At 37.7% G+C, this 23143-nt stretch overlaps 1 protein-coding gene across 8 annotated transcripts in view; it reads right to left on the bottom strand.

Annotated features, from left to right (window-relative positions):
- SLC38A6 (solute carrier family 38 member 6) overlaps positions 1-23143 on the bottom strand; it is a 75780-nt gene that overhangs the window by 52499 nt on the left and 138 nt on the right. For 6 of the 8 annotated variants that reach the window (XM_058739237.1, XM_058739238.1, XM_058739239.1 and 3 more), the window contains exons 2-5: positions 21887-22017; positions 18727-18800; positions 5678-5730; positions 2507-2546 (exon numbers count right to left, since the gene is read on the bottom strand). In XM_058739237.1, the coding sequence (XP_058595220.1) occupies positions 2507-2546; positions 5678-5730; positions 18727-18800; positions 21887-22017 (298 nt within the window). Of the gene's footprint in view, positions 1-2506; positions 2547-5677; positions 5731-18726; positions 18801-21886; positions 22018-23060; positions 23139-23143 lie in introns of those variants that run through there. The other 2 variants (XM_058739244.1, XM_058739245.1) reach the window with 2 other exon arrangements.

Raw genomic sequence — 23143 nt, 5'->3', positions numbered from 1 at the left:
AACAAAAAAACTACTTCTTAAGACCAGAGTCCCGAGACTTTAACCCCAGAGGCTCAGCAGCTGCCCTGACAGGTAGTTGAAAAACCAAGACTCCCTTTTTCTGATAACAACATCCACAAAAGCTTTTAGAGCGATAGTTGCAGATTTGTTAGAGACACCTAAGAAAAGACCAAGTCATCTTTTGAACCAAGTATAACCCTCCTACTGAACTTACCTGTAATAAAAATATTTCAATATTCTGAAGGAGTTAACATGCCCTCCCAAAGTGTGGAATTTGAATTTTGGAGTAAGAAGGGACCTTAATAAGCTCCCGGTTTCCCATCCTATTCCCACAGCAATTTAAGAAGAAACTGAAGCCAAGAGAGTGAGTGAGCCAGAGCACAGAATCCAAGGCCCCTGACTTCCAACCCAGTGATCTGCTCACAAGAGCAAGCTTCGACTTCTACTATAACAAAGGAATGATTTATGCATATCTGGCTAAGACAACAGAAAACGGTTCTAGAAATATGTTTCAGTTATTACTTAGTGGGCTTTCAATAAATAAACTTTTAGCCAATGTGAAGAAAATCATTAGGATATTATTCTAAAAACTAAAGCAGCATTATCAGCTTTGCTGAATTTGAGGGACATCAAAAATTGCTGTGACTGCCTCTCACTTTTTTCTAAAAAGGTTATAATATAAAGCAAGTAAGCAAATCAACATACTTAGAGTTGAGAAAATTAATGATTTATCTGTTACCAGATGCAAGAATCCTTTCTAGGAGATTCTTTTTCTAGAACATTTTTCTTTTAATTTCTTGTTCAGCTTTTCAAATATTTAAAGCTAATGAGTAGTCTAGCTCCCCATTCCTTTTTCTCTCTTTCTTGATAAATATATATAGAATATTAAAAAGTACTTGGACATAGCTCATACAAATAATATTCAGCTCTGTTCAGTTCAGCAAAGGTCTATCATGCCCCAGGTATTGTGCTAGGTTCTAGAAATACAAAAAGAAATGAGAGATAGTCTTCGCCCTAGGAGATTATAATATAGTAAGGGAGGGATGCCTGAGTGACTCAGTTGGTTAAGCATCTGACTGCAGCTCAGGGCATGATCTTGAGGTTCATGAGTTCGAGCCCCATGTTGGGCTCTGTGCTGACAGCTCCGAGCCTGGAGCCTGTTTCAGATTCTGTGTCTCCCTCTCTCTCTGTTCCTCCCCTGCTCACACTGTCTCCCTCTCTCTCAAAAATAAAGATTTTATATATATATATATATATATATATATATATATATATATACACACACACACACACACACACACACACACACACGCACATATATAGTAAGGGAGAAAAGCATACACAGAAATAACTTCATATCTAATAACAAGTTCTAAAATATATCATGTACAATAATAGTTAGATACAAGATTAGAGAACAAGGAAAGGATCAAAATGAAGGATACCAAGAATATAACAGCAGGCATTTTGGCAGGGTCACAAATTTAGATCCAAATTCCTGGATTGAAAATTCTACATAAAATGCCAAACAATAGTTCGACCTAATCTAAACAAAATGTGATGGTTCTTAGTAATCAGACAGAATAATGAGGGACAGAAAATATTCCATTTTGGATTGAAATGTTTAATACATTTAGTCAGTAACTGTCTATAATTAACAGTAACTTTCATTTCTACATGGTTCGCAATATTGGGATTTTTTTAAGTTTATTTATTTTGAGAGAGAGAGAGACAGTGTGAGTGGGGGAGGGTCAGAAAGAGAGAGGGACAGAGAGAATCCCAAGCAGGCTCCAAGCTGTCAGTGCAGAGCCTGACACAAGGCTTGAACTCCCAAACCGTGATGTCATGACCTAAGCCAAAACCAAGAGTCAGATACTTAACCAATTGAGCCAGCCAGGCACCCCAATTATTGGGGTCTTTTTTAATGAAAACAAGATACAAGGTAAATGTGAGAATGGTTCTTATTTGTTTCAGGTTTGTTTGTTTTTTAAACTACCTTGTCATTTTAAATTTCTTGGTTGTAAGAGGATATTGCTTGTCTACCTCAGATTGTTCACAGCCCAAGAAACATCACTCCCTCTGAAGCAGTATCTGCCAGTGGGGTAATTAGGACAAAAGTAGAGGGGAAATAGTTTAGAATCATCTGAAGAGTTTTCCAAATTGTGTCTTACAACTATCGCAACTAACAGAAAGTCAATGCTTTAGAGTTGTGCTGCAGACCCAATAACAAGAATTTAAACTAAGGGTTTACCTGAAACTAAATTTAGAAGCTATTGTCCCCTAAGGCCTGCAAATAAAAAGGATCTAAAAGAGAGAGAGCGAGAGAGAGAGAGCGAGAGAGAGAGAGAGAGAGAGAGAGTAATGAGGACAACACTGAGGGTTTCTGAAGATACCTATGTCTGCAGAGATTCAGGCTCCCAGCTAGACCCATAGTCGGGCAATAACCAAAATGAAGAAATAATTTCCATCGCATTTATGCATAAGCAGTTCACTTTCAGTTGCTTACCTCCAATATTCTGAATTATGATGGTGCCCGCTACCACCATCTATGAAAGAACAAATATATTCAGAAGATGAAAGAAATAATAGAAAAGGATCAGTATTTTACTAAAATCCAACAACTATTACTAAAAAAAACAGATGTAGAGGTTGAGTGAAGAGAAACCGAAAAGAATACATTTTGTCAGCCATTTGTAATACATAAAACGAATTATCATCACATAAAAAGCCTTTCTTTAATAGTTCCACAGTTACTATAAAGAATGGTTTTGAAAATTTTCTTGGCAGTCATTTTCAAACAGTTAAAAGTGTTAAAGAGCTAGTAATTGGTGGTTATCAAAGTACCAAAAAATTGAAATTAAATCTATCTGGTCTCCTTCTCCCCTTTTCACTGCTTTAGTAGGTAGAACGTGACATTGCTTTAAGAGGTAGACTGCGACAGCTTGAGGTGTGCTGGGCCGATGCTGTTTTGCATAAAAGGAAATGATTTAGTCTTCTGAGTGTGCCGGCTTGGCATACACCAAGGCCTGGGACATCCTGTCCCAGAAAAAGTCTAGAGCAGAAAACTCTAGAGCCCACACATCCCAGACCTGAAATTTTAAGCAAACTATTTCAAACTCACTAATAATAGAGCGGACTCAGTGTAAGACAACAGAAGGTTGTGAAGACCACAGTCTATCGGAGAACTCCTCCCCTTTCAAAATGGGGCAACTACTACTCAGCTCTGGCCAGTTGTTGGCATGTGAGAAAGTAAATCCGACGTAGCTAGATCTTCTCCATTCCCTTAATTTTTCAAGGAAAGTCAGAAACTGAATTCTTTCAAAATTTCATAACTCTTAGCGGGCAATTAGTTAAACATAAAAAAAATTTAGGCCAAACAAAATATGCCTAAGGACTAAGTTCAGCTTGTAGGGCTTGATGGCTTGTGATTCTGATGAGATTCCTGGGGAACTCTAGACATTTTATCTATTCTTAGTAATCAGAAGTACTCAGAGCAAATGATGAAACATTCTGCTTCCACTTGGGCCTTTCAATCACATGAATTTTGGTGGATCTGTACCCCCAATGTATGCTCAGAGTGGACTAGCTATGTAGGATAACTCAGTTCATGGACTGGGAGCAGATCACCTTTCAGATTCACCTCTACTAGAAATTCCAACAGTGGCACGGCATTTGCCTATCCTGGAAACCCTAGAGGACTTGGGGTTTGCAGAGCAGGATTAATGAGAGGTGTCTTTGAAGATGTAGTAGTTGCCACTCTAACATGTCCACAAGAAAGTTTGTGTATCAACCCATTTAAAAATTACAAAACCTCACAGTTATTTGTGAAAAGGCTATTTTGAACTTTTGCACACTATTTTTCATATGCAATTTGTATCTATTGTCAGTCATACATGAAATTTGGATTTCTAATATATTTCAAAAAAAGAATATCAACTTATTCATGATTATGTTTCCATTTTTGGCTGCATTTAAGCACTTAAGATCTAGAAAGTCAGTATGTCTGTCCACCTATAGGTCTTCACAGCCTACTAGTATACCAGTATAGTGCATGGCAGATGGTATTGACCTGATAAATACTTGTTTGGTGAGCAAATAAATGGATTTATAGACAATTTTTAAAATCTTTCTTAAAAAGTCCAAAAAACTTAAAAATATTTAATTCTCAGAGCAATGTTATCTTATGTCATATCCATATCTGTATCATGTCTGGAAAGAAGGAAATAGGAAAGTTTGAACCCAATTGTGGAGGTGGAGAGGAAATATAAAAAAAGCAAACAAACAACAACTCCTCATTTAGAGAATCTTCTATGTACCTGCCTACTAAGGACTGAGTGCATACATAATGATAATGCAACTATCTAGAGTTTTAGGAAAAGGGGACTCCCAATAGTCCATGCTTTTTTAGACTCTGCTGCTATTCAAGGAATGCAGGAAATACTAGAGTGAAATAACAGTGATAATGCTTAGAGTCATATTTATAGATCATATTAAATTAATAAGAGTTTTCTTATATAAATAACATTTTCTTCTCGCTTGGTTAAAGTGGATGCAGGAAACTGACCATGAATATACCAAACATCCCGACCTTCAGGAAAGAAAAACTGGTACTAGGATGATTAACAAAACCCTTTACCTGCAAGTAACATACTCTTCATTTTGTTCAAGTTGCAGGTTGTTAAGACACAGTCCAAACTACGAGGCTACATAGCATGATTTAGATATTCCCTTTTGTATGTTAGGAACAAAGTTAATGTGAATGTAAATCCAGGGTTGTTTCCTCTGTTACATAGCTAGATCTTTTTCCTCCCATTTTCACTTCTTAGAAGTGGGTTTGGCCATCTACAGATACTGTATCCTTTAAGATTACAAACAAAATAAACAAACAAAAAACATAAACAACAGATTGACAATGGAAAGAAAAAGTCCTATTTGCAACCCACATGAAAATGGGTTTTCGAAGTACGATAGATCTTCAAAAATAAAGTACTACAGAACTAACAAAAATATTTAACTCCTGATTACCTGTGGAAGAAGACATTGTTTTCTCTACCTCTCAGTTTAGTTTAATGTGCCTATCACAAGTCAATGCCCAATTAATATTGCTGTTATTTCTATTCTGAGGAAGAAGAGCAGTTGATTTAGAGTCTGAAGTTCTACAACGTAATACTAGCTTTAAGTAACTGTGGACAAATAGGCCCCTTCATTTCTCTGGGCCTTAATTTCCTCACCTATAAAAGAGGGAATAGCTATATAATTTTTAGCATTGTTCAGCTTATAAATGATATAATCTAATGATTAGTTTTACAGTCATGCTATAATCTTAATTCTATGCTTCTTTTTTCCCCTATGTTTATGAAGATTAGTTAATGTTACCAAAATTAATTTAAAAAAACTTAAAACAGGTCATTGTTACAATTTTAAAATTATTCACATCACCCCTCTCCTTCATTAGGGTGAAAAATAGATTTAAGTGTTAAATTTATTGATTCCAAAAGCACATAGAAAGAGAGATTCCTTCTCTCTCTCTTCCTGTTCCCACCATTCTGTCTCCCTTCGTTTCCTTTCATTCCCCTGAATTTCTTTCTCTTGGATATACTTGTCTCTTTTAATTAGAAATGGAAGGGAAAAAATGCCTGTATAGATTTTGGAGACAGTAAAGAAAAAAAAAAATTACCTTTCCAGGTAATCCAAATGCAAAGAGTCCAAGATCTTCATAAGATGTCACAGCTGTGAAGAGACATTATAATTTTTTACTTTTACACAAAACTATTTGTGTGCCAAGTGTTAAAGGGAAAGAAGGAAGCTATTCCACTACTACCTTATAGCTACTGGATGGTCACACTAAATTTAAAGCAGAAGTAACCACTTCTGAGGGACTTTTGACAACTTACGGTCTCTAAGGATGGAGTCTTCTTAAAATAAGTAGAACTCAGCAAATTCCAAGGTGATCTGACCACCTCCCAGGCTGCATTAGTTCAAACACACTAATTACTCAAGAAGAACCCCACTTCTCGAGGGGCACCTGGGTGACTTGGTGGGTTAAGCGTCTGACTTCGGCTCAGGTCATGATCTCGCAGTTTGGGATTCAAGCCCCATGTTGGGCTCTGTGTTGTCAGTGCAGAGCCTGCTTCGGATCCTCTGTCTCCTTCTCTCTCTGCTCCACCCCTGCTTTTTTTCTCTCTCTCAAAAATAAACATTAAAAAAAGAGAAGAACCGGGGCGCCTGGGTGGCGCAGTCGGTTAAGCGTCCGACTTCAGCCAGGTCACGATCTCGCGGTCCGTGAGTTCGAGCCCCGCGTCAGGCTCTGGGCTGATGGCTCGGAGCCTGGAGCCTGTTTCCGATTCTGTGTCTCCCTCTCTCTCTGCCCCTCCCCCGGTCATGCTCTGTCTCTCTCTGTCCCAAAAATAAAAAAAAAAAATTAAAAAAAAAAAAAAAAAAAAAAAAGAGAAGAACCTCTCTTTTCCCTACACACTATTTGCATACTACACTAACCAAGAGTAGGTTTTCATTGGCAATCATTTCTGAAAACTGCATATGTAAATAAGGTTAGATAAAGTATGAAAGTTCTATCATACTTTCCGACACCGTCAACTTTTTCTTACCCATTAGTAGGGCATACACTTTCTCTTTTTATCATAAAAGGGTATAAAGGGTATAAAATTACATTTTCAGTCCACACATTCAAGAAATGTGGTCACAGAAAAGATGAAAATTAAACGGCTCAAAAAAGAACCAAATTTGTCCTTAGCCTATATAGTTTCGTGTTCTAACTAATGACATCACCAGTAAAAATAAGAGAAGTAAAAACATTTGTGTAATCCTATAGTGTGAAAAGTGCTTAATTCTATAGTGCTTACACTAAAAAGAAGCAGACTGGCAGATAGTTAAGACTTGGTACAGCAACATCTCCTATTGAGTCAAAGACATGGTTCAGCATTTTTTTTTTTTGAAGTATATTTACTTTGAGAGAGACAACATGAGCTGGGGAGGCACAGAGAAAGAGGGAGAGAGGATCCCAGACAGGCTCCACACTGTCAGCGCAGAGCCTCACAAGGGGCTTGATCTCACAAACCGTGAGATTATGACCCGAGCTATAATCAAGAGTCGGACTTAACCAAATGAGGCACCCAGGTGCCCTGGCTCATCATTTCTGAAACCAAGTTTTAATATATTCTCTCAAGACACACACGAGTCTTCTTTCAATTGTCACTAACAAAAAGTTCCACTGTACTTTTATACACAAAGACCACCAGGTATGTAAAGTTAAGTGTTCTAAAAACCATGTATGACTTTTACATGTTATGACTACAAAATCAGAAAGAAAATGAAAGTGTTGAAAAAATAAGTTGTACTGATTAAGAACAAAAACTTAAACATTTTTAATTGCAAAATTAAAATTTTTAATTTTAATCTATTATCAGAGCTGATCAAGGAATTTAGAAACTTTTTAGATGTCACAGCTGTTTTTTTTTACATCTATTTTCAGACTGCTAAACACAGTGAACGAAGAATTCAGTTTTGAACTTGGGACATATAATGTGTATTAGTAGGAACTTTTATGCTTTAACAATGAAAAGACTTCTACAATAATCTCACACGGGTAGATTTTGGATATATGTTAGAACATAAAAATTAAAAAGCAGAGTTACAAAACTAAGAACTGGAAAATTTTCCTATGTGAAATGCCAAAATTCTTTTTTCCATATAAACATATTCTAAAGGGTATCGCATCACAAAAATTAATAATTATTTTTATCAATAAATCTTTACTAGTTTGTTTTAATTTTCCTAAACAAATTATTAAAATATTTATAATGTTATATAGGGTTATTCCTTAAATTTAACATTCCAAAGTCTAGGTGTATATATATTAAACCAAAAAAACTATCTAAATGTTAGCTTCTATCTAATTTGACATTGAGAAGGTAATTTGGTTCAATATTATGTGTATGTAAACCAAGTCTCTAGAAGGGCTCTGATCTCTCACTGAAGCATGAGATTAAAGGAACATCGTTGTTCAATTTTAGCACCCTTCTTTTATGTTATAGTTAAAATTATCCATTCTTTCTTAAGAAAAACTTCCCTTCTAAGAATTTAAAGCAAGGAGGCTTTTCAGTGTCACAAATGGGAATATATTGAATAATTTGCTTTTAGAATGACCTATGTAGAGTTTCTCAGTCAATGAGCAAGTTATCAAGATGATACTGATCCAGGGGCGCCTGGGTGGTGCAGTCGGTTAAGCGTCCGACTTCGGCTGGGTCATGATCTCGCGGTCCGTGAGTTCGAGCCCCGCGTCAGGCTCTGAGCTGATGCCTCGGAGCCTGGAGCCTGCTTCCGATTCTGTGTCTCCCTCTCTCTCTGCCCCTCCCCCGTTCATGCTCTGTCTCTCTCTGTCCCAAAAATAAATAAAAAACGTTGAAAAAAAAATTAAAAAAAAAAAAAAAAGATGATACTGATCCAAAAGTTTAAGGTTTGTTTCACTTTTGAACAGCAGAAAACAAGTATAGGTTGCATATTTAGTAAACATGAAAAGCAAGCAATTTTCCCATAAGCAAAAGTTGTAACACTGTAAGATTCCAAAAAGAATTTGTATTTTAATTACCCAAATAAATTAAACACTTATTCTTAATTTTTATATTACAACACAACCTTTATTACAGAAAATATAATCAAGCTAATAGCTCAATAAAGATAAATGTAATCACAACTTCTGACAGTAGTGGCATACATTTTAGCAATCTCAAACTTGCTCTCTGTTACTTTCTGGTTTTACAAAAATATGTCTAAATACAGCAAACTCCCAAATTCAGAGTGAAAAACATTGAGACGTCTAAATGGAAACTGAGTACAATGTTCAAATCCTCACTCTATCTTTCAGATCAGCATGTCTGGCTAGCCATTCGGTTTTGTCACTGTCATCATACTTCTTTTATGTTGCAAAAATTAGAAGCATTTTCCCATGTCTAAGACATCACGGATATGAATAATGGCTTCTGGCTTAACATTGAGGCTTTGCTAAAATATGTACACAGTCAGCCAAGTGCTTTATCTCTACATATTCTCTTTTTGATGGTTTTCTGGGTCATCTCAACTTATAAACCAAAACAACCCTAGTGAGATATTCTTAAAGTTCTGTTCTGGCATTTGGGCAGTTAAGATGCTGGTTACAGTGTAAACTGGTGTGAACTTTGGAATGCAGTTTGAACAATGGAGCTTTAAAATATAACATTGGACCCCTTGGAGTTTTTGCATCTTAGGAAATAACCCTAAAATAAGACAAAACATTATATGCAAGGTTTACACTGAAAAAAAAAAAAATGACCTAAATGTTCAACGATGGTAAGTGGTTAAATTATAGTTAAGTATACCTGATAGAGTAATATGTAGCCATTAAAAACTATGTTTATAACATGAAAAATGTCAATATTGACTGAAACAATTGGATTAGAATATGATCTATAAAGTAAAAAACATAAAAAGAAGGGAATGAATTATAAACTGGTAACAATGATTGTGTAGTCTTCTTTATCTTACTGTTTTGGGTAGGAATTCAAATATTCTACAATGACTATAATGGAGTGGTGGAATTTTAAAAACCATACCCCCCAACCCCCAATAGTTTCATTTTCTCCACTAAATATCTGATAAGGTTTATTTAAGCTGCAACTTTTAATTTCTCTGGTGTTTAGTAATTTAATTATTACCATTTGGTCTACAAATAAGGTACATTTTTCTGCTCTTTCGTATGATCGATGTTTTAATATCTTATTTATAAAGTGAAAATGTTTTAAGAGATATCAAAATAAGATGTGGTAATGACAAGTCACATTAGTAGCATATTCTACAAAATAGGAATAACATTAATTATGAAAATTATAAAATTAATTCAGTCTTTTACAGGAAACCATATAAGCAGTACTTGGCACAATCCTCCTTAAGTAAATAACTGAAAGCAGTCATTAGCAATCTATTTTAGGAAATTATTTTTTGATATTAAAGAAATCAATGCTATGTTTTGAGGAGGCAGAAAGGCTGTAAATCTTAACAAGTAAATTGGGGGAAAATTTCTTCTTTAATGTACCATCAAGGCACACTTTAGTGCTATTTTGGCTAGACCAAGAGTTTGGCCTCCACACGAATCATTTGGAAAGCTGCTTCCCATAAAGTCATGGAATATTTCCAGCTAGTTACTCCAGTGTTCTGTCTGCTTTGCATTTTTTCCTCAATGAAATAAGACAATTAATAAACTCTGGTTACAGTACAAAGCCCAAGTTTCAGCAGCAGCAATATTATCTTTGGATCTGGATTGAGGGACATGAGTTATTCAAATACAGTTCAACTTTCAGAAACTTGGCCATTTGCAATGAACTTATTATTTTGAAATTCTTTTCTTTCTTGTGCTTTCCATCATTTTCCTCTTGCCTTTTTCTCCCTAATAGTGTTGTGCAGGTCATTCATTTACTGAGTGTCTACTATGCAACTGTATCACTAGTTCTTTTTTTTTTTTTTTTTTTTTTTTTTAAAGTTTATTTATCTTTGAAAGAGAGAGAGAATGAGGGAGGGCATGGGTGCACCAGGGAGTGGGGGAGGGGCAGAGAGAAGGCGAAAGAGAGCCTCCCAAGCAGGCTCTGCACTGTCAACGCAGAGCCCAATGCGGGGCTCCATCTCATGAACCTTGAGATTATGACCTGAGCTGAAATCAAGAGTTGGCAGCTTAACCAACTGAGCCACCTAGGTACCCCTGTATCACTACTTCTGATCTTTTTCAATATGTAATTAAATGTCAATTTACCCACTAAATGTGGTATGATTTCAGAGAACTCAATGCAGAAAAAGCAAACAGAATGTTAGAATACTAGAAACATTCTCCTTTCAAATGGCACAGACGTTGTGATATTGCATGTGTAGAGAAAGTTCTAGGGCCCCAATATACTGCTTGGCCCTGCTGTGAACAACATTAACACAGTCTTATCCTATAAATGCTATTCATTAGTTTTCAACTTTTAGACTTATCTTACAGATAAAGCATGAATGCCTTCTGTGTGATTACAAAACAGAAGGGAAATACTATCAACCTTGACAATACAAAGGTGTAGCAGGGAAATATGCAAAGTATGAAATAGGAGATGACAGGTGAGAGAAAGGACACCGCGCTAATATATAACATGGCAGAGAGTCAAGGGACACTATATAAACTCCATGGAACAAAAATAAAAATTTAAATGTATTATTTAGAGTTATAAAATAATCAGTGCACCATAGGTGAGGTATAATACCTACAGGAATTTCATTTCAGATAGTAAAAGGGAGCATTTAGAATTTTTTTTTCAAGGAAGGTGTTGCAATGGACAGTTGTAAGAATCGTTGCTCTAAAGGGTTTAAGAAAAAAAATGGGGAGCACAAAGGAGACATTTACCCCTCATTTATATCCTCATCATTGCTAAGAATTAAAATCCTCATAAAAACACTATAACCTTACTTTAGGAAGAGGAAGTTAGGAGACTCTGTTCTCTTTCCCAGTGGGCTCTAGGAGGGACCAAAATTCTCTTTGGAGGCAATAAGAAGTGAATCCCAGGATCTTCCTGGACTCTCTTCAACAACCTCAGTTGCTTCTTACTGGCTCAGCAAAAACTCCAAATTCCTTAGGGTGTGACACTTGTCTATCTCTTCTCTTTTGTACCTCATGCACAAGTAATAGTAAACTATTTTTGGTATCTTGAATAAAATATGTAGTATGTACCTTTGTATATGAAATATTGTCTCTTGCCTTGTCTCCTAGTCAAATTTCAGTTCAGTCCTTCAGGAATATTTAGTGACCCTCAACACCCAACCCAGACAAGATAAATCACTCCCTCCTCTGAGCTCTTACTGTATCTAGTCCATATTTATTTATTTTTCTTATTTTGAGAGAAAACAAGCATGAGCAGGGTAGGGGGCAGAGGGGGAGGGGAGAGAACGTTAGAGAGGGAGAAAGAGGGGGTGGAAAGAAAGGGAGAGAGAGGGAGGGAGAGGGAGAGGGAGAGAGAGAGAGAATGAATGAATCTTAAGCAGGTTCCACACTCAGTATGAGGCCCCATGCAGGGCTCAATCCCAATGACCCTGGGATCATAACCTGAGCCGAAATCAAGAGTTGGTTGCTCTGATGAATGAGCCATTGTGTTGTTCAAGGGTCAAATGTTCTTCAAAGTCCACCTATCCAAAACTGAACTCATTTTTACTTTGAATCAATGCCTCCTGCTGTGTTCTTACCTCCATTTAAGGACACTATCATTATCCAGTGGCTCATAACAGAAATCTGGGAGATATCCTTAGGCATCTCCTTCTCTCTTACTATTCACATTCAGACATCAACTTCTCTTGATTTTAACTCCCTTAATCTCCACATTTCCTAATCCACTTCTTTCTTTTATTTCTCTTATTAATACTTTGTTTCAATATTCTGGTATTTGATTCCTAGACTTTTGTGACAACCAGGCTTGACTGCTGACCTACTCAGGTACTGTTAGTGTAAATTAGAGCCATACAGACAAATGAAAAAGGGATTCTTTTAAGGGGAAAAAAAAGAAAAAGAAAAAGAAAAAGGGTTTCCATCATGTTTATAATCCTGAAGGCAAGCATGGCCTGGAAAGCTGATGGTGCCTTTGTGAAAAAAGCTACTCCAATCTGGAGGTAGCTCTTAGATCAGCTGCTCAGTTGTCCTGAGAATTCCCTTTACTTCTCTTCTGTGCTAAATTCCCTATTTCTTTGATAGTACATAACTTTGGTAAACGGCAAATTCCGTTGTTAATTAAGTACAAGTGCACAGGAGATAATTTTGAGACTTTGCATCTATGAAAATGTTACTATTCTACCCTTGCACTTAAATGATAGTTTTGCTGGGTATAGAATTCTATACTGAAATAATTTCCTTTCAAATTTTAAAGGTATTGTTTTATAGTCTTCTTATTTATAGTGTCTCCTGCAAAGCTATTTGCTATTACAGTCTTTATTCATTGTATGGAAATTTGTTTGTTTCTCCTCTCTGAAAGCTTTTAGAATATTTTCTGGGTTTCTGATTTTTCACAACGATGTGTGTTGGTATGAATTATTTTACAAGTATTATAATGGATACTTTCAATCTATGAACTAATTTCCTTCAGTTAAACAAACTTTCCTTGTATTATTGTTGATATTTTTCTACCATTATATTTTTTCTTTCCTCTCTTATGGAATTCCACTTATTTGCATGTTGAACCTCTGGGACTGATCCTCTATTTTCCTATCTTTTCTCTCCCATTTTCAAGTTCCTTGTTTTCCTCTCATCCCTCTGCCTAAATAATTTCCTTAGTTCTTTCAACTCAAATACTAAATTACTTTTAAATTTAATTTTTAATTTCTAGGACTCTTGTATTTTCTGATTATACCCTTTAAATAACTCCCTGTCCTTGTTTCAAGAATGCATTATCTCCTTTTAGTTATTTAGAGCTATTAAATATAGTATTTTTAAATTTTCATCTGGTCTCTGTATTATCTGTTTCCTCTTTTCCTCTGAGTTTGTTACTTAACTTTTTTAAATAAACTTTATTTTTAAGAACAGTTTTAAGTTCACAGCAAAATTGAGCAGAAAGTATGGGGAGTTCCCACATCCCCCCTAACCCCAGACATGCCCAACCTCCACCACCATCAACATTCCCCACTAGAGTGGTACATTTGTTACAACTGATGAGTCTACACTGACACGTCATTACCCAAAGTCCATAGAGTTTACTTTTGGTGTTGTACATTCTATGGGTTTTGACAAGTAAATAATGACATGTATCCTTTACTATAGTGTAATACGATAGTTTCACTGCCCCCAGCATTCCCTGTGCTCTACCTATTCATTTCTCCTTCTCTTCTAGCCCCTGGCAACTACTGGACTTTTCACTGTCTCCATAGTTCTATCTTTTCTAGAATATCATATCATTGGCCATTTTTTAAAAACTAGGCTCCACACTCAACATGGGGCTTGAACTCATAGGCTCAAGATCAAGAGTTGCATGGTCTACCAACTGAGCCAGCCAGGTGTTCCAAGAATGTCAAATAGAGGGAATTGTATAGGATGTAGCCTTTTCAGATTGGCTACTTTTCACTTAGCAGTATGCATCAAAGGTTCCTCCATATCTTTTCGTCGCCTGATAGTTCATTCCTTTTTAGCGCTGAATAACATTTCATTGAATGGACCACACAATCCATTCATGTACTGAAGGACAACTTGGTTACTTCTAAGTTCTGGCTATTATGAATACAACTGCTATAAACATCATGTGCAGGTTTTTGTGTCAACATAAGTTTTCAATTCATTTAGGTATATGCCAAGTGGTACAATTACTGGATCAAATGGTAGCCTCTACACCTTTTCATCATGGTCTTCATATGTTGTGTCAATATTTTACCTTCAAATGTATAGAATGGATACTTCCTCACATTTGGAGCTTCCATTTGGAGTATGAAGGGAAAAAATGAGTTCACCATAACTCTAAGACTTTTGGCCTAAGCAGCTAGAAAGAAGATGCTATCATCTACTTAGATGAGAAAACAGTGGAAGGTATAGATTGGCATTTGCAAAAACAGACAGTTTGGTCAATTTGAGACATATAGTAGTATCCAAGTGGAGATGTCATGGAGGCAGTTGTATAGGAGACTGAAATTCAGGGGAAGAGATCCAGGCTAAGAATATAAATTTTAGGGTCACCATGAGCCCTAGAGTGAGTTCAAAAGAAAAGAGATCATGGGTGCCTGGATGGCTCAGTTGGTTAAGCGTCTGACTTAGTCTCAGGTCATGATCTCTTGGTCCGTGAGTTCAAGCCCCGCGTCAGGATCTGTGTTGACAGCTCAGAGCCTGGAGCCTGCTTCAGATTCTGGGTCTCCCTCTCTCTCTCTGCCCTTCACCTGCTCATGCTCTGTCTCTCTCTCTCTCTCTCTCTCTCTCTCTCTCTCAAAAATAAGTAAACATTAAAAAAAAGAGGAAGAAGAAAAGCAAAGAGATCAGAGGAATAGTCCTGGGGTACTCCAATGTTTAGAAGATAGAGAGATGAAGATTCAGCATAAAGAAAGAGAAGTATTCAGTGAAACAGGAAGAAAACCATTAGAGTGTAAATAAGTGTTACACACAGGATAGAACAACTGTGTCAAATGCTGCTGAATAGTCAACTGAGGTCAACAATGACAACTGACTGCTGGATTTAGCAACTAACTGTAAGTCGCTGGTATGATAATTTCAGTGGAATGATAGAGGAAAGCATAACTAGAGTGGGTTCAAAAGAGAACAAGAGGAAGAGGAACTATCTGGTATAAATAAGTCTTTTGAGGAGTTTTGCTATGAAGTCATGGAGCTTACTGAAGGATGTGGAGTCGTTCTTAACATGGAAGAAATTATAGATTCTTTGTAGCCAGATAGGAAGAAAACAAAGGAACACAGATGATAAAAGAGAGGAGATGGGGGAGAGTGGCTGGAATGATGCAGGTGAGAGCAGACAAAATCACAGCATAAGCAGGGAAGCTGGTCTTAGATAGGAACACCAAGAGTTTATCCAAGGTAACAGAGCATATGGCACAAATGAAGATAGGAAGGTATAAGTAGTGGCAAGAGCTTATGATTCCTTCTACTCTCTCAGTGAAGTAGAAAGTGAGGATATCCACTAAGAATGTAATCAGTGAGAATGTGGTGAAGGTTTGAGAGAAAGGAGAAGCTATGAAAACCTCATCTCTTAGACAGCAGAGTAAGCAAGTGAATGAACTGAAGATAAGGATTGTGTAATCGCATCGTAGGTCCACCAGACACTGAATTATAGCGATATCAATCTGCATGGCTGTGTTTTTCGGCAGGAATATTCTACTGCACAGGTGCATGTGTGAAGTAGGCAGAACTGCATTTAACCATGGTTGGAGCTTTGCTAGAGGAGTAGGATGATAAAGGGGAGGAGCAAGGCAGTGATTGTAATAACATACCATGAAACTTCAATTAGACAAAGAGGGGCTATATGGACAGGAGAGTGAGAGACAGTACACAGGTAAGTCCTGGCATGCTAAGTTCTACAATTGTCATTCCTTCTTGCTTAGAGTGATATGGAGATCAGAGGAGGGGACCTATGGGTTTATTCCCTGAGCAGAGAAGTTTCCCTAAAGAATCACAGTGTGCCACTGTTTCTGAGGCAGAAGTGTGTACATCTTGCAATCTTCAAGGGTTCTGCATCAGTGAGAATTCATAATAAAAGCTAGCACTGACCAAGGACTTGGCATTTTATATACATTATTGTATTTCATTCTCACAATAATCCCAAAGGAAAGCATTATCATTATCATTTTACAGATGATAAACTAAGGCTACAGAGATTAAGGTACCTCATATGCTACCTCAGTTCCCCCAAAAAGTCTTCATAGACGTCAAACCCTATATATAATCCAAAACAGCAGAATTTCATGTGAAGAAATCCTTTACTTTTATAAAGATAAAAATTTCTCTTGCACTCCAGGCAAATAAATGAAGAATTTATTTTGTAAAGATTTACGACAGCCCTTTCTCTGACCAATGAATCTGATCTGAGCATAATACTCCTTAATGACGGTCCAAAACACTGAGAAGAAAATTTAGCTACATGTTATTCTCCAGTCTTTGATATGTGTGTGTGTGTGTGTGTGTGTGTGTGTATTAATAATAATAAAAAAAAAAGCCTACCTCCATAGAGAATTTTACAATGACTGAAGGAATTCAATCAATGAAAGACAGGTGCATCAATGTATATGAAGAACCATGAAGAAGCTAGTTCATGGCCCAAGTAAGCTACAAAAATGAAGGAAAAAAGAAAAGAGAGAAAGAAACAGGTTTTCAGTTTCATATGCCCTAAAGTTACAGAAAAGAACAACAGACAGTGTCAGAATTTTGAAGTTAAATATAGATGAAGTGAAGGAGAAAAAAAATCAGCATTACTCACAAATCTTCCTAAATTGAATATTATTTCCAAATAACTGAAATTAATAAAGTGTAATGAAGACGTAATTGCCACAGTTGACTAACATATTACTCTTTCAGTAGAATCCATAACAAAAAAATAAAATAACCCTATTAAGATGTTAAAAACTAAAAAAATTGAAAACTACCAATTAGGTAAATAAATCTTTTCACACAGAGAAGAAAAATTTCAAAATAGGTCATTAAAATTCCAGTCAAGTTCAGCAGGATTTACAATGACACTTATTTAGTGCTATTATTTCTGAATTTGGGATGCTTTATGAATAACTTGTATTTTCAGATTAATATTGCATTTTCCTGGTCTTTTTATCTGTCCACACCGTCCCCAATACCCTTGAAAGAAAGGCACACATTTGCAGGTTGGATGGCCAAAGCCACTGATACAAATTATAGCTGTGAACTGTGGAGCTTAAACCAGTTTTGCAGAAGAATCACCTGGAGGACTTTTAAAAACATATTTCTAAGTCCCACCTCACATTCTTGGATTTAGAAGCCCCGTGGTTTGTAAATCACTTACAAAAGGATCTGCAGATATGTCTGCTGCATAGACAGATGAAATAGAGTAGAGTTGTGGATTTAGGACTACGCTTGGAAGAGTCTTAAAATTCTCAAGAAATACCTTTGGGCTTCTCTCACCTGTTCCAGCCAGAATAATCCCACTGTCTATTTCATGTATCTATTCTGCTTCTTAAAGTCTGAAAACAACAAAACCTGATAGAGCACAGTGAATTCACTCACATAAGAATTAAACTTATGATGGGGCACCTGGGTGGCTCACTAGGTTAAGTGTCTGCCTCTTGATTTCAGCTCAGGTCATGATCTTGCCATTTGTGGGTTCAAGCCCCATGCCGGGTTCTGTGCTGACAGCTCAGAGACTGGAGCCTATTTCAGATTCTGTGTCTCCCTCTCTCTCTGCCCCTCCTCCATTAGCACTCTGTCTCTGTCTCTCTCTCAAAAATAAATAAACATTAAAAAAAAAAAAAGAAGAAGAAGAATTAAACTCATGATCTAGCATCAAAACTGACCTAATCCAAACATAAAAGAGACTAGACAGATAAAAAGACCAGGATTGATGGATACAGAATATTTGTTAATGCCAAAAGAAAAGCCTTATTAAAGCAGTTCTGTAATTCATATACTTTTACTTATTGCAACTGAAAAGAACTTAATACATGAATGAATTACATAGTAACAGTCCAAATGGAAAAATATTTATAAATATCTATTCTGTTTTAATTGCATATAAATCTGTCATTTTCAAAAAGACTATCTTATTCCAGACTTGCAACTGAAAATATACAACTACCTAAATAAATGCAAGGTTTAGTGACCTGGCCTCCTATGGAGACGGGAGTAGATCTAGAGAGGCGTTCTCCTTGGGGAAATAATCACCCTAAGAGAAATACAATCAGAATGAACACCTGTCCATTGCTTCCCCATAGTATAAGGTTTGGATCCTTTGAACACCTTTCAGGTGTCTCCCCTAATCTACCCTAACCTAGAAAACTATGCTGTGTGCTATAGAGAAAGGGAGGTAAGTTTCTTCCTTCCATTCTGTCCTTGGATACTTCCCTAGGACTGGGTATCTTGGTCTTTTGAAATTCTCCATTTCAACCACCCTATCTAATAATAATGCATGCCTACTGGAAATTAAATTTGAGACATCGAATCCTGTATGCGGTTCCCATCTCAAGGAGCTGCTTCAACAAATGACTCACAGTATTTTTACTCACCTGTCTGAATACACATACTTAGCAGGAGGTGAACTGAGTAAGAAGCCAGGAGAGCAACTATCAGCAGCAAGAAACTAAAATATAAAAGAGGACATGGTCAAACCCCACAAAAGTTTCTTTTCTGAGGTATCTCTTTAAAAAACCAATTTTTTGGGGCGCCTGGGTGGCGCAGTCGGTTAAGCGTCCGACTTCAGCCAGGTCACGATCTCGCGGTCCGTGAGTTCGAGCCCCGCGTCAGGCTCTGGGCTGATGGCTCAGAGCCTGGAGCCTGTTTCCCCTTCTGTGTCTCCCTCTGTCTCTGCCCCTCCCCCGTTCATGCTCTGTCTCTCTCTGTCCCAAAAATAAATTAAAAACGTTGAAAAAAAAAAAATAATAAAAATAAAAAACCAATTTTTTTTTCACATTCAAATGTTCACAGGGATGATCTTAGAGTTGGATTGTGGCCACTAAAGAAAGTAAGAAAATATTATTCTGCATTTACCGAATTTTATTTAAATGAAAATATACTGCTTTTAAATTTTAAAAAATCAGAAAGAAACCAACTTTATTTGAAACAAAAACAAATTTCCTCCTTCGGCACTCTTGTCTGCTGACTGCCGGTTCAGCCATTCAGTGATCTTGCAATACTTCCCTTTTATAACTATTTCTTCCTATTTTAAATCCAAACAGAGGTTTTGGTTGTGGAATCTCATTGTCTTTTTTTTCTTTTTCCTTTTTTTCTTTTTTTAATGTTTGTTTATTTTGAGAGAGAGATAGAGTGTGAGTGGGGGAGGGGCAGAGAGAGAGGGAGACACAGACTCTGAAGCAGGCTCCAGGCTCTGAGCTGTCAGCACAGAGCCCGACGCGGGGCTCAGACCCACCAGCTAAGAGATCAAGACGGAGCCGAAGTCGGGCGCTCAGCCGGGCGCTCAGCCGACTGAGCCACCCGGGCGCCCCGTCATTGTCTTCTTTTTCCTTCCCTCTATCTCTTCTCTTCCAAAGATTGTACCCCACCTTTATCTATAAAACTGAATTAAGACTGCATTTCCTAGCATTAAACACACACATCCACCAAACCAAACAAATGCAGTTAACCCAGTTGATGTGTTCATGACACAATTTGAAAAGGTGCAGACGATATAATAATTGGGATTCTTTTACTGAAAGTGGTAAAAGAGACAACATGCATAATTTCCTACTTATTTTCAGGAAGATACTAACAAACAGGCTTCTAGAAAGCTGGCTCTAGTGGAGTACCCCAAAAGTTACTTTTGGCCCACTTAATACTTGTTATTAAGTAGCAAAACTGAGAGGTACACTTGAAGCCTCACAAAATAACAGTCTGGTATCACTAAATGGCAAATGTAATATGATTCAATGAGGGCATGTTCCGTGGTATACATCTGCATGTAAGACCCTGGAGTACAAGATGTGATTTTTTTCAAAGGGACCCCAAAATAAGTCCTATAATTACGTCGTGCCTAAGATGTCACATACAGCTTTGAAGTTTTAAAACTGTGAATGTTTGTTAAGAAACAAGACAAACCAGAGAGAGAGAGAGAGAGAGAGAGAGAGAAATCAAAAATGGACTCTTTTTTTTAATTTTTTTTTTTAATGTTTTTTATTTATTTTTTTGGGACAGAGAGAGACAGAGCATGAACGGGGGAAGGGGCAGAGAGAGAGGGAGACACAGAATCGGAAACAGGCTCCAGGCTCCGAGCCATCAGCCCAGAGCCTGACGCGGGGCTCGAACTCACGGACCGCGAGATCGTGACCTGGCTGAAGTCGGACGCTTAACCGACTGCGCCACCCAGGCGCCCCGAAAATGGACTCTTAATTATAGAGAATAAACTGTTACCAGAGGGGAGGGGGTAGGGGTTGGGTGAGACAGGTGATGGGGAGAAAGGAGTACATATGTTGTGATGAGCACCAGGTGTTGTAAAGGAAGTGTTGAATCACTGCAATATAGTGATAACACTGTATGTTAACTGGAAATAAAATAAAAACTCAAAAAATTATGAGGGGCACCTGGCTGTCTCAGTACAACATGCAACTCTTAATCTCGGGGTGGGGGGGTTAGTTTAAGCCCTACTTAGGCGTGGATCCTACTTAAAAAAATTTTTTTTTATTTAAAAAAAATTATGGGGTGCCTGGGTGGCTCAGTTGGTTAAGCGACCGACTTCAACTCAGGTCATGATTTCATGGTTTGTGACCTCAAGCCCCGTGTCCGGCTCTGTGCTGACAGCTCAGAGCCTGGAGCCCACTTTGGATTGTGTATCTCCCTTTCTCTCTGCTCCTTCCCTGCTCATGCTCTCTCTCTCTCGCCTTCGAAAATAATAAACATTCAAAAAAAATGTTTTTAATAAAAAAATTATGAAAGTTTGTGCATATATCTCATTATAAAAAGAAGTTGGGTTACTTAAAAGTTGGTTCACTTATCAAGAAATTCAAAATAAAAGCAGAAAATAAACCTAAATGAGACTCTATGCATTTTAAATTTCCTGGTAAAATGGGTCTGCTTCTACTGATAAACAAAACAAACTTGCTAAATGCTAAGGATTAGGCCTAGTTCTAAACGATTTCAGTTTAGCAGAGAAACTAACTTGCAAACAAATCATTACAACACATTATAATAACAGAATGAATAGACAAGTACTATGGAAACACAGAAAAGCCAAGAACGTCTCCTATTTTGGGCCAACTGGCATATGAGTTGAGTCTAGATGAAAAGGAATAAGCATAGAACACATGCCTAGACTCAGGGAAATAAGACTACCTAACAGCTGGAGGACAGGAGATGATGGAGAGAAATGAAAAGATAATGTGTTTTCTACTCACAAAATTGCTATTTGTAAGTAATCTGATAGCTGATAAACTTTAATTCACTTTGGCCAACGTGACACAACAGCCACTTCTTAATGTTATCATAAACAAGCATGGGTCAAGTTTCCATTTTTAAAAATTAGTCACACTTGTGGATAAAAAATACAAATTATATAGCATCCCTCCAAACTACAGAGTAGCAATAATATATAAGTAGCAGGAAAATGCTAAACCTCCAGAAATGATTTAACTAGAAATTGTATAACACCAGGTCTGGGGCCTCTTTGCTTCTCAGTGTACTATCAAAATGGGGGGGGTGGGGGGGGTGGGGAGGGGAGAAATAAAGAAAAAAACTCACCTAAATCCAAGGATGCCAGTATGAGCCATAACATAAGCTAAACCAAGGATGCCACTTCCCATGATGGCATTTGTCAAATTAAACACAGAAAAACCAAATGAAACACCTGGGGATCCCTGTCTGTAAAGTTCCTGCAAGCACACAAATTTAACAGTGTTAAGTGTGTAGATGAAGTTCAGATTTCATCAAGAAATGAATGACAAGTTGTGGAGAACTCCTGCAATCCACAGGCACTGTGTGACACTAATTTCTCAAGCAGCACTGGTTTCCTTTTTTCCCTTCCCACCTCCCACTAATGCAGTGCCAGAAAAATCTTGTTTCCTAGGAAGATCATCTCCACCAGTACAGAGGCCAGACAGGCTTCAGGAAAAACCATGACTAACCTTGTGACTGCAAAAGATGAAGATAGGATAAGAATGGGGTGGGACAGAGACGAGGGAGAGATGGCCTCGGCTCATGTGATTACTGAAGAAATCCTGAGTCAGCTTGGGGCTCCTGTAGACAATGGTTACTCCCCAATTACTAGGACTGCAAAAGTAATCTCTATATATTTAATGAATTCAGTCAGCTCAAATTCAGGGATGGTAGGGAATACCTTGCAATGACGATATAATAAACAGAAGCAATACACGTTGCTCTACCGAGGATACCCCTGAAAACTCCCTCTGCCAAAACAGCATTGGTGAGCAAAGTCCTAGAAACTGTTACAGTCCAGGGACTTGAGTTAAAAAGCCGAGGGCCCCCCTTGCACAGGTTTTAGGGTCAGGGAAGTGCTATGTACTCATTACCAGGCCACCTCTACTCCTTCACCGCTAAGGAGCTCTGTATGAGGTTTCTAGGCACCCAATGACTAAGTCTAGGGAAGAAAAATCTCGTGACTCTGGCAAAAACCTCACAAGGCTGTTGGAGGGAACAGGAAGTCGACAAAGACACTAACAGACAGCACTGAGTTACATAACGGCAGGGCTGCTCCTCCAGTCAGGTCCCCAACCTCCAAATGGTGCTGCACCTCTTCCACCTGTGCCCGCGCCTTTACTTTCTCTCTAGGGCACGTTACGCTGCAATCACATTCGTGCACTCGCTGGCTCTCATCTGCGTCTGGCTCCTGACTTTGGGCCCCATCCCCCAAGAGTCAGGCTCCAGGTTCTCCCTTCTCCCCGTGCAGCACCCGCACCTCCTTCTTTTCCAGGTCTCATCTGTCAGGCATTTCAAGAAAAAGGCTGGAGGCCTGCAGCACCCAGAAGCCTCCCGAGGAAA

Source organism: Neofelis nebulosa, chromosome 7 (genome assembly GCF_028018385.1).
Source record: "Neofelis nebulosa isolate mNeoNeb1 chromosome 7, mNeoNeb1.pri, whole genome shotgun sequence".
Taxonomy (NCBI): Eukaryota; Metazoa; Chordata; class Mammalia; order Carnivora; family Felidae; genus Neofelis; species Neofelis nebulosa.
The sequence above is the reverse complement of the archived record's forward strand: the minus strand, read 5'-3'. Positions and strand labels throughout refer to the sequence as shown.